Raw genomic sequence first — 12,183 nt, 5'->3', positions numbered from 1 at the left:
AATAGTTGCCACTGCATTTCATGGAACATGGCCCTGTCTACCACAGTACTGTACCTAGGCCACTAGGACAGAACAGCCATGAGACGTTGGTGGCCACATCCTGACAGTATTCCCCACACATATGCATAGCTCATTGACCCCTGCATATTGTGGACACGCAACAAGTTAGCATGTTGATTGGGGCAGTCCTGGCAATGCGTGCTCTGCTTCTTCTTCTTTTGGCTTTTCCTGGTTAGGGGTTGCCACAGTGGATCACCTGTCCGCTCATGATTGGCAGTGGAGTTTTACGGTGTCGAGTTCCAACCTTCCCAACCTTCCACGGAAGGCACACACACACACGCACTCATGCCTAGGGCCAATTTAGAGTATCCAATCTACCTACAGTATGTCTTTGGGAAGAAACTGGAGCACCCAGAATAAACCCACGCGACCACAGGGAGGACATGCAGACTCCGCACAGAAGGCACCCCAGCCAAGGATCGAACCGGAGAACCTCTTGCTGTGAGGTGACAATGCTAACCACTGCACCACTGCAGCCGCCCATACTGAACTGAGTAAATACCACCAATGTAAAGATTAATTTATCCTTGATAGTTTGTCATTTACAATTTCCTAGTAACACTTAAAGTTCTAGCGATATGAATACTTGTTTGAACTGTAAGGTGATAACCTCATTTTTAAGGCTCAAGCCACACCCACTGGGAGTTAAAGGTCAAAACTCAAAAGAGCTGTACTGGAGGGAATGAGTTAAACACGTTACGGCCTGGTCTTACACTAATTGCTGTCTATTCTTGTCTTAGCTTCATTCCCCTCCCAGATATGAAAAACAGCTTACATGCTTTCATAAAACATTAACATTTAGCCTTAAAAAAGTGTTCTGGCTTTTATTGTTTCCCTTTATGGTCAGCTTGTCTCCATGGAAACACAAGTAGCAAATATATAGCTCTGCAAACCTCTCAACTTGCACCAAACATTTATTTGCTAAAGGAAACCTTTTCATCACATTCAGTGTCTTCTTATTAATTTGCTTTCACACAGAAAGAGCTTGTTGTTAGATTAAGCTAAAGGCCTTAATATAGACACTCACCTATGTGAAAAGGAGAAGACAAATCATCAGAGCTGCATATGCTTTAATCTGTATACATTTTCACCCCATCCCCCCACCTCAATAACCCAAGATTACAGCATATTAATTTAAACATGCTTTTGCCCAGATTTCTTCTGTGTTTATATCGTAATGCCTACATTTCTTAAAACTATAAAATAAGAAAAAAGGCACTTATTTACATCAGTATCTTTATCACATACAGTACCTGAAAATACTTTTACTCTATAGTATAACATTTCTACCATGAAATGTCCCATATTAATAGTGTTAAGAACTAAAATTGTTTTACTTGCAGTTTTCTTTTCTTTTTTTTTTCTTTCTTCCCTCTCCTCAGTGTCCTTCCAAAAATGTACAAACTTACATGTTACTGCATTTCTATGAGAATATGGGTGTGGGAGGGCACACCTGTCAACACTACACATTTGCACATACTGTGCTGATGTTGGCTTCACATTTTGGTTCCATTTAGCATAGTATTGTGCCCTGTCTTGGAGAATAGAGGCATATCACTAGAGACCACAGGTTAGATAGTAATGCCATACAATTGAGTTTCAGACTTCTTACCCTTCAAAGCCTTACGACAAATGCAAGGCCTGCTGTGATATCACTGTGTAAGTCTGTAGGGGGGGGGTATTCCATCATTGTCACCATTTATGGGCCTTTGCCAGGCATTCCTTTATGGTTTTCAATGGCTGACTTGCTCTGTGAGTCTGAGGGGTGAGTATGGGATCCCCACAGTGACATCCATGCATGTGACCTGTGACCCCCCCTTAGTTGCCCCCCCCCCACATAAACTGCAGTGGGATTTGTCACCTTAAATGATACTGCATAGTGTGTGGAAGCCAGTATTGTGCAGACATTTCCTGGTGTCCCATATAGCTGTCAGTTGTCTGCTGCTATCCCAGTAAGCCACCCCATTCCCTTGCATGCATGCAGCATTACCATAGATATGCTACCAAAACATACTAATCCATTCATTTATTGTTAAGAAGACTGACTTACCTTGTGCCTGCGGCAGTTGTGAGGACGGTGCTTGAGGGCCACCTATGTTGGATGCACACAGTACACTGCCTATACATGGTAAGTTACAGGTAATGTGATGTGTGTGTCATCCACTTTATTGTGTGTGCAAGTCAGAGAGAGGTGTCAGTCCCTGGGTCCCTACAGTGTCATTGTGTGTGTGCTATGTGTTGCCTCTTTGCCAAGGCCTGGGCATACTGAGTACGCCTCCATCTGCCTACAGGAGCAAGCTCAGGGGCTTCCTCCTCTGAGTCCCTTGGCAATGGTGGGGGGCTGTGTGGCCCTTCCCATGCTGTTCCGGCTGCAGCTGTTTCCACAGGATCATATTGTGTAGCATGGCACATACTATGAACATGTGTGCACATGTGGCTGGAGAGTACTGCAAGGCTCCACCAGATATGTCAAGGCAGAGTAACCGTCATTTGAGTATCCCAAACACATGCTCTATAATGATCCTGCTTTGTGCGTGTGCCTCATTATGGCATTCTTGAGTGGGTGTGTGTGCATTTCTGATGGGTGTCATCATCCACGGCTCCAGTGCATAGCCAGCATCCCCCACCAGATGGCCATACAGGATGTCCCCAATGGCAAATGCCTGGTACAGCTGTGACACATGCCAGATGTGGGAGTTGTGATATCTTCCAGGGCTGCCAGCACACACATTCATGATAATGCCCTGGGTATTGCACATGACCTGGCAGTTGATGGAGGGGAAGCCCTTGTGGTTTATGTAGACCCTACCCTGTTCACTAAGTGGTGCTTTGATGTGGATTTACATGCAGTCTGTCATACCCAGTACCTCTGGGTATTCTGCTACATGGTGGAAGAGACACATATTGCTGGTCCTCTCCTCACAGGTGTTGGGGAAGTAAATGTGCTCACTAGCATGTGGTAGGATGGAATCCAAGAAATGATGGAGTACCCTGGATGCGGATGTCTGTGAGACCCCCATGATGTCCCCAGTAGGTCTTTAGAAAGTACCTGTAGCTAGTATTCTTAAGGCTACACATACCTTGGTATCCACTGGGATGGGTTCCCCTCTGTTGGCTCTGGGTCTAAGTTGAGGCCGGCAGAGCTCAATGATTTGCTGAAGTATGTCTCTGTCCACCATGTAGTGCTCTACTATCTCCAGATCATGTAGCCCCTGGTAAGTTACCGTGGGTCTGAACACTCTTCTCCTCCTACTCGGTCTGTGGTGGTTGTCAGCATTAACCTCCTCACTGCCCTCAACCTCTAGCACATACTGATGGATCAAAGCAATGGCTACATTGAGTCTGGCTTTTGCAGTGAAACTCAAAGTAATGGCAGCCCCTAACATTTTTTCGGTTAAATTTCCCCCGCATGTGTACACCAATGGTGCAGAGTTTGTAGAAAAAAAACAGACTGGAAGATGTTTGCATAGTTTATACTGCTGTGCTGCAGGTGCTGATTGGCTGACTATGATGCATTCCACCTGCCAGCTATGTTATTTGTACTTGATTGCTTTTATTCTGTTATTTCCCTTTTTTTCTTTTTTTCCCTTCCCATTTCCACCCCCATTAAGCCCCGCAGAGTGCCGTGCAAACCTGGTGCTCAAATATAACCAGTCCTGCTATTTCCATTTTTTTTTTTTTTTTTTTTTTACACGTGGTGTGAGCTGCACAAACTCGTTTAGCTAATGTAAACAATGAGAAATGTCCCTCCCCTGAACACGAACACACTCTTCATTTCATGGAATAAGTCAATACAGCCAGTGACACACCCCCTTGCTTAGCTGTGCTTGGCTAAGCTCATCTGGGAGCCATGGAGCTCCAATGTGCTTAAACCAAGCATGACACACCCCCTTTTCATGTCTGCTGCTCCTCCTGCTTACACCACTACCTTATAGCTCCTACATGGTTAGGTACAGTTTGGCACTTGTATTCTTTTTGTGATTCAGTAAATTTCCCTCATTAGCATACCCCACTGCCGTTGTCCATAGTTACTGCACTACCCCAGAGCCTTTCCCCTTAGCAACCACTGTTCCCTGCTATTGTTTTGATTCTCATGCCATAGACTATAATGGCAAAATGCAGATTTCATTTAAAATTGCCTTTTCACATTTTTTTATTTTCTGCACGATCCTGCTTGTGTGCCGCTGCCCTATGCTTAAACAGCCAAGATCGGCTAAAAAAAATAAACTTTTATTTTCATAATTTTGCAACTCTTTTCCACGCCAATGGCCATACATTTGGCCATTGGCATGCCTATGGATTAGAATACATGCTTTAGCTTGAGCTGTCATGCCCCCATTTTGATTTTTGCAGAAATGTATTCGGCCAGTAGTACATCACATTAGAAAGGCACGGAGATACACACACGCACACACACACACACACACACACACACACACACACACACACACACATGATCACATACACTGATGTATGTGACCAGTGATGCCAAAAATGATGTGATGACTGTAGCTAGATGTTTAGAAAATGGACTCAATCACTGTGTTCTTTAAGGTTTTATACGTTCTTTAGTTTATAAGTTCTTCTAGAAGTCATTTTGAGTTTTGTATATGTTTGTTAACATCTTTGAGGAATGTCCCATTTCATTGTTTTGTGTATGTGCAAGAATTTTAAAGATACCATTGTGAAATTCCTCTTGAATAGGCAAGCAGTGTTGCACTTTCGACTCATTATAACTTGTGTTGAAATCCATGCCCATTTAACAATGCATACAGAAGGAAAACCAGAAATATATTTAATCAGCATAATCAGGCTTCAAGATGAATAAGGTTATTACAGCTGCCTCTCAGATCTATACCAATTCATTGATGCACATTAAATCAATAAATGATATTTTGAAACACGAACGCAAAGAGTGTGTAAATGCATTGAACACCCTTGAGAGAATGTAAAAACATCTAAAGCACTATTTTTGCAAGGGCCAGTGCCCTTTGCACCCCTATTTATATATTCCAACTATGTGATTATACAACAAAAGGAAAATTCCCTTTTCTAATCTCAGCAAAAATGTTCACTGATAACATATAATCAGTGTAAATGAGTGGAACACAGCCATACATTCACTTACACTGATAATACACATCAGCCTGCACTTACTCAAACACTTAGCAGCAGGCAACAAAATAATTTGTGATATAATGCTGCAAAGTAGCTTCTGACTCAAGCAGGCTTGCTGTAAACCATTTACTGTAAGGAGATTTTACAGTCTGTAACAAAAAAAAAAAAATAATAATAATAATAAACTTTAGGACTTTTGGCTGAGTACCTTAGAATGTTATTTTTAAGTACTATAAATTAGCTAGTCAGGAAATTATAACAGTTAAAAAGTAACCACAACTGACTCCTCAACTTCCTCAAACATATTTAAGTTTGGATCTCAGTAAAGAAGAAAAATAACTTTTATACTGTGGATATCAAAGAAAATGGAAATATTTTCCAAATCCATAATGGTTATACATCAGCTAGCATTTTCTCAACAGAATGTGTAATTTCATTAACAGACTAGACAATTAATGAGAAGTTAAACCTGACCTCCTGTAGTGCTGGCAGGTTGCCTGGTAAAAGTAACAAAAGCAGGTTCCTCAGATAATGGTGGAGGATACATCCGCCTTCGGATGAAAAAGCCAGTACCGCAACAAAATAACAAGCCTACCATTAAAAGGAACCTAGAAAAAAAAGATGTATTAAAATCACCAAACATCACACTTGGCAGATTTGGCAATATGCAATGATAAGAAAGTGTTTTTTTTTTTTTACTTTAGGATAGTCCGTAATCACTTTCTGGGCAGCATCACTTTAAATGGTTCACCAAGAAATTCTTTAACATTAAATTCATGAATAATAGGAGGACATCCATTATTAATACTTGGCAGTATTACAATCCATCCACTTATCTGTAAAGTTATATTATCAAAAAAGAAAAATCTAAAGACATGGATATTTGAGACCCAGAAAACAAAGCTATTGTTTAAATGTTACTTATCTATTTATTGTGCAAAAACATAATTTAAAAACAGCATATTAAGGAGAACTTTACTCATCTGAGTTGTTCACCATAGCATTCATGTCACCTCAAGGTGTAAGGTTTAGACAGCAAATAGTGAAGAGACAGTAAGTTCAGCAACAACACATTTGCCTTTATTACTATGACCTGTTTGTTCTTTGGAGCATTTTCATGCAGCACAAAAAGCAAAATCCTTCTTAAGAAAAGAATTGTCTTGGGCACAACCTCTTACCTCCAGAATCGAGGACAAATCTAGAAACAATCAGGGATACTTTTTAAAGTATTAGTAATAGAAACTTGAGAAGTTGAGAGAATAAAAGAATGCGATTTAACATGCATTTTCTGAATTGCCATTATTTAAGTATAGTCCAGCAAGTTTTCTCACCGAATTACCAGTTTTAGGAGGGATTAGGAGATTCAGTGTAAAAATGTGTCAAAACCTGGGATTTACCACCTGACAATTAGGGACAGTTGAAGGTATGCACTGGCTGTGACCCAGATGACTTGGGTTTGATTAAGGCAGCCTGACCCTAAGCACTTAATTGAGGGACAAGGGCTAGGCAACATTTTTGCTGTCCCACTTTTACTGGGCAAAGGGGTTTTCAGCTCAAGGCAGTAAGTTCCTTGTAAAGTACATTGTGCATGATGTTTGCAAATTGGTCTAGTTAGACTGAAGTAGATGAACATTGTGGATTCTGTTCAAGGAGCTTTATTATATATGAACACAAACATATATATACAAACTAGTTGTCTCATACATAAATATTCACACTCTGGTTGTACTCACAAAATGGCACTGAAGTTAATGCATGCTTGCTATTTATATTGGATATTCAGGCTTTAGAAAGGCTTCTTAAAGGTACAACACATTTGTTATTCTACATCCTCCCTCTTTGAAAAATGACATTGGCAATATTGACTGACATGCTATATGTACAAATGAATTTTCCATCATGCAATTATCCAAAACTAGATACATATATATACAACTACATCCAAATTGCTGTGTATCTCACACTGGGCCTAGAGATATAATCAAATTGTGTGACGTATAAATTGGAATTAGCAACTGGGATTGTCTCTGCTGAATGTTCAACCCTAGGGACATTATGAACATTATCAGAAATGGTAGTGGGAATCAAGACATGTTCTGGGACTGGAACACTGTCTGAATCACTCTGAGATTTAGAGTCTGTATCACAGGAACAATGCTGCGATAACAGTTCTGGTACAGGGAGTATACGTCTGTGATTCCTCCTATACTCCACACCCTCAGATTTCACAAGATAGGATCTCGGCTCTTCACATATATTTGTTACTTGACCAATCTGGTCAAAACCTTTCACAATTTGTATCCTCACTGTTTCTCCCTCTTTCAATGCACAAAGAAATCTGCTTGATTTGTTGTGGCTGGACTTCTGGAAAGAATGCTTTCTGAACAATTGGGCTTTGATTGCTTTGTTGTTTTTAGCTTTAGGCCTTAATAAACTGGAAGTGATAGGCAATGTTGTTCTGGTTTGCCTAGACAGAAGTCTTTGAGCAGGTGAACTAAGTGTATCGTCACGGGGTATGTTTCTGAGAGTGAGGAAGTTTAAAAAGTCATCAGTATTATCACGCCTTGACTTCTCAAGTAATTGCTTTGCACTCTGTACTGCATGTTCATCTAATCCATTTGTCTGTGGATATTCTGGACTACTAGTATCATGTACAAAGTCTCATTCTCTTGCAAATTTCTGAAACAACTATCTGGTAAATTGGGACCATTGTTAGAGCTAAGTTTTGTGGACTTCCATTGACTGAGAAATGACATTTCAACTTGATAATAACAGCAGTGGAAGTTAGGTTAGGTAGCAGATCAAACTCAAACCAATTTGAATAAGAGTCTACCAGTATTAAGTAATGTTAATTGTTCCTCTTAAATATGTCAGTGGCTACTGTTGACCAAGGTAGTTCAGGAACTTGACTTAGCTGAAGTAGTTCTTTATGATAATGTGGTTTAGTACTATTGCATACTGAACAAGAAGAAAGTACTCTATCAATGTCTTTTGCTAGAGAAGTCCAAAATACTAGTCCTCCTGCCCTTCTTTTGGTAGCTTCAGAACCTGGGTGACCATGATGCAAAATCTGGATATATTCTTGTTGTATGGAAGCAAGAACAACAATTTTAGGACCTTTGAAAATAATGCCATTTTCCGTCAACATCTCATCTCTGTAAGGAAGGTAGGGTTGCACTTCAGGTAGTACACCAGATTGCTTTGACAGCCATCCAACATTAATGTAGTGGTTGAGCTTTTGCAAAATTGGATCAGTCTTTGTATGATCTGTTAGCTCATCAAGTCTTGTGGTAGAAAAAGTATGAACTTCCATGACATTAAAGTCAAAATTTTCTGGGTCCAGCTGTTCCGTTGTATTTCTGGGCAAACTGGATAAGGTATTAAGGCATCAACCAGATAAAGAAGTTTGCCTTTTGTATAGACCATTTTGAAGATGTACTTTTGCAATTTAAGCATCATTCTTTGTAATCTCACTGGAGATGAATGCATAGACTTCTTTAAAATATTAACCAGAGGTTGATGATCAGTTTCAATTGGAATAGCGCGACCATAGATATAATCATGAAACTTGGAACATGCAAACACTATTGCCAGAATTTATTTCTCTATTTGAGCATATTGCATTTCAATCTGGGTAAGTATTCTGGATGCCTAGGCTACTGGTCTAACCTCTTGAAGAATAACTGCACCAAGACCAAATTTTGAAGACTCGCAAAAAATAGTTACTGGTTTGTTGACATCATAGTATTTTAATATAGGTGGAGTAGCTATTTTCTGCTTAAGGTCTTCAAATGCTCTCTGGTGATGTTCTAACCATGACCATGTAACATTTTTACATATTATCTCTCTCAAAGGTGCTGTCAACTCACTGAAGTCGGGTATAAACTTGCCTAAATAGTTGACCATACCTAGAAAATGTTGCAGAGCTTGAACATTATCTGGTGCTGGCATCTCAAGAATGGCTGCTTGCTTGGACGGGTCTGGTCTCAAGACAATGCTAGTAAATAAGTGACCTCCATGTGGAACTTCTGGTAGTCTGAATTTTCACTTTAGGCGATTGAGCTTCAATTTCACTTCACATACTCTGTGTAGAGCTCTCTTAAGATTTCTGTCATGCTCTGCTTTACCATTGCTTCCTATTAACAAATCAGCTACTATTATGGTACAAGGATAACCTGAAAAAATTTGCTCCATTGCACATCGAAAAACTTCACTTGCTGAATTTATTCCAAATGTCATTCTAAGAAATCTGTATTTTCCAAATAGGGTACTGAATGTAGTCAGTAATGAAGATATGCGATCAAATATCACTTGCCAAAATGAACTTTTTGCATCTAAGACAGAAAAAAACTGTGGCATTCGGTATTAGAACTGTGACTTCTTCAACTGTACAGATAGGATGATGCGGTCTTTTTAATGCTTTGTTCAAATCTCTTGGGTCAATGCATATTCTGATTTCATCTGAGCCTTTTTTCTGAGCTGCTACTGTGGATGACATCCATTTGGTAGGTTCTGTAACTGGACAAATTACACATTGCTGTACCATTTTGTCCAACTGAGCTTTGACTTTATGCTGCATAGCTATCAGGACTTTTCTTGCTGGTCTGACTACGGGACTGATTTCTGGTTCTAACTTCATAGAATACACAACTTGAAATTTACCCAACTTGTCATCGGAAATATCAGCAAACTCTGAAAAAATAGTGTTAGTGAAGCTGGAACTGGGGCATGTGGTTATTTGATGAACTTCTTTGGTAAATGAAAGCAGATTCATTCTCAAACTGCCTCTGAGACCCAATAATGACAGAATACATAGAATAATAAGCTATAACAGTTCTTAGCCACATAACATGAAATCACTACTGAGCCTTCGGTTTGAATTTCTTCACCTTCATAATCAACAAGTTTCGCACAACTGGTCACATTTAGTTGTTCACCAGCTCTCACCTTAGCAAAAGTATCTGTAGACATAACATTGCACTTTGAACCAGTGTCTACTTTGAGCTCAGTGATCTGGACAGTACAAAATACTTCATTCTTTGCCAATAAATCTGTTGCATCAATTTTTTCACCAATTACTGATACACTATCTACATAGAAAGCAGACTGTTGCAGTTCAACTCAATCAATTTGCTTTTTTGAATGACCCTTCTTTATAACAGTGTGAGCTTTACTTGATTTGCAAAATATTTGAAAATGGTTCCATTTCTTACATTTATGGCATTGCTGATCAAATGCTAAGCACTTTTCTCATTTAGACTCATGGTTGGCACCACAGTTGCGACAGTTAACAATAAAGCTTGATTTGGGTATTGCTGATTCACCCTTGTTCGGCACTGAGCATGCTCCCTTAACTGAACTGGTCTTAGAACTTGCTGTAAGGTTGTGGGACCTCCTAGGAAAACTTGCAAGGGCAGCAGCTGCCATGTGCTTAGGCCTATTTCTGCCTGCCACATGTTGCACACTGTCTACATTTGCTCTGGAGCCTGCTGAAACCATGCTCTTATCACTTGCAGGCATATTTGTGTGCCTTTCTGTAACTTCATGAATTTGATAAACCTCAATAGCTTTACTCAGCATTAAATCACTGTCATGAAGCAAAACCTTTCTCACAGCAGCATTATTAATACCACAGATGAGCCTGTCCTTTATTAATTCATCTTTTAACTCACAAAACCTACACGCTTTAGCTTTATTTCTCAGGTCAGTAATATAAGCTGCAAAAGTTTCTCATTGCTTTTGATCTCTTGTGTAAAACAAATGCCTCTCTAATGTAACATTGGTCTGGGGGTTGCACATTCTCTAAATTTGTACTTCAAACACTCAGGGTCTTCCCTTGATTCAGCCTGCACAACAATATGATGATTTCCCCCCCTTCAACTTCATATACTGCTGGTGCATATACAAATGAACACTCTATTTCAATGGCCTCTGACCCTGCTAGATCTAGTAAAATGAATGCCCTGGTGCATGCATCTTTATCAAAATAAGCTGCTTATATGAATATATCGTATTCTCCAATTCTCTGCAATACTCTGATCAAACACAAGCAGTGGCAGTTTGCAAAAGCCATCTGCCATATTGATACACCAAAGTGAAGACTTTTCCCAGTATGCATGAACACACACGCATGTACATATGCCTGAAATTTATGCCAGTACTTGTAACTACGCCCAGTAGCACAGCAAGCCTATGTATTACTGAACTTTGTGAAATACATTTCCCGGGCACTGTAATACTCTTGAAATCACCATAATGTAAAAGTCACATCATCATTTTAAGAAGCATTTCAAATAACTGCACTGTGCGAGTAAACTGGGCAGAAGAAGCTCAGAGTAAGAAACATTTCAAAGTAATTTCCCTTTGTGCATAAACAGTACACACCACACTGAAATTTCCCCAAAATGGCTGTACTTTGCTAAACTCTGCATAGTGCAAGAAACACTCTGTAATGGCAGCACTCTACAAACAGACATATCCAGCACAAGAAACTTTTTGAAATGGCTATATTTGACTGCACTTTACGAAAGAGTGGCATCTTGCACAGAACAAACTCTTTGGAATAAATGCACAGTAATAAACACACACTGTAAGTACTTTTACATACTTTGAAATACTTCGAATAACTCTAGTTATACTATTCAGAGCTCCAATCAATGCAAAGTAGTAGTTTATGCCAAACACAGTAATTCACCAAAAAACATGCAGTTGTCTTGCTTTATTTATACTTAATGTGCCTTTTTTGCCCTTTGTTATATTTGTTTTGCTCATTTAATCTCTTTTCATGCCCATTATATTTCATTGTACTCTTTTTAACTCTAAACATGCTAGTTTTACTTTAAAGATGATCGTTTTGCAGTTCTGAGGTAATTCTGAACCCTTTATGTGCTTTTCTGATGCTCGTTTTATCAAATCTCTTAATTTCAATCATTTCGCTTAATTAATAAACTTTTTATGCTTTTTGTTTGCTTAATAAACATTTTCATGCTGTTCGTTTGCTTAGTA

The 12,183-nt window shown here is 39.4% G+C and overlaps 1 protein-coding gene across 1 annotated transcript in view; it reads right to left on the bottom strand.

The window, feature by feature from the left end:
- The window catches only part of VOPP1 (VOPP1 WW domain binding protein), a 1,075,975-nt gene that overhangs the window by 192,769 nt on the left and 871,023 nt on the right, over positions 1 to 12,183 (bottom strand). The window contains exon 4 of the mRNA XM_044064818.1: positions 5,653 to 5,786. Within this exon, the coding sequence (XP_043920753.1) occupies positions 5,653 to 5,786 (134 nt within the window). The remainder of the gene's footprint in view (positions 1 to 5,652; positions 5,787 to 12,183) is intronic.

This window comes from Protopterus annectens, chromosome 3.part0 (assembly GCF_019279795.1).
Source record: "Protopterus annectens isolate FY-2018-M chromosome 3.part0, PAN1.0, whole genome shotgun sequence".
Taxonomy (NCBI): Eukaryota; Metazoa; Chordata; order Ceratodontiformes; family Protopteridae; genus Protopterus; species Protopterus annectens.
The sequence above is the reverse complement of the archived record's forward strand: the minus strand, read 5'-3'. Positions and strand labels throughout refer to the sequence as shown.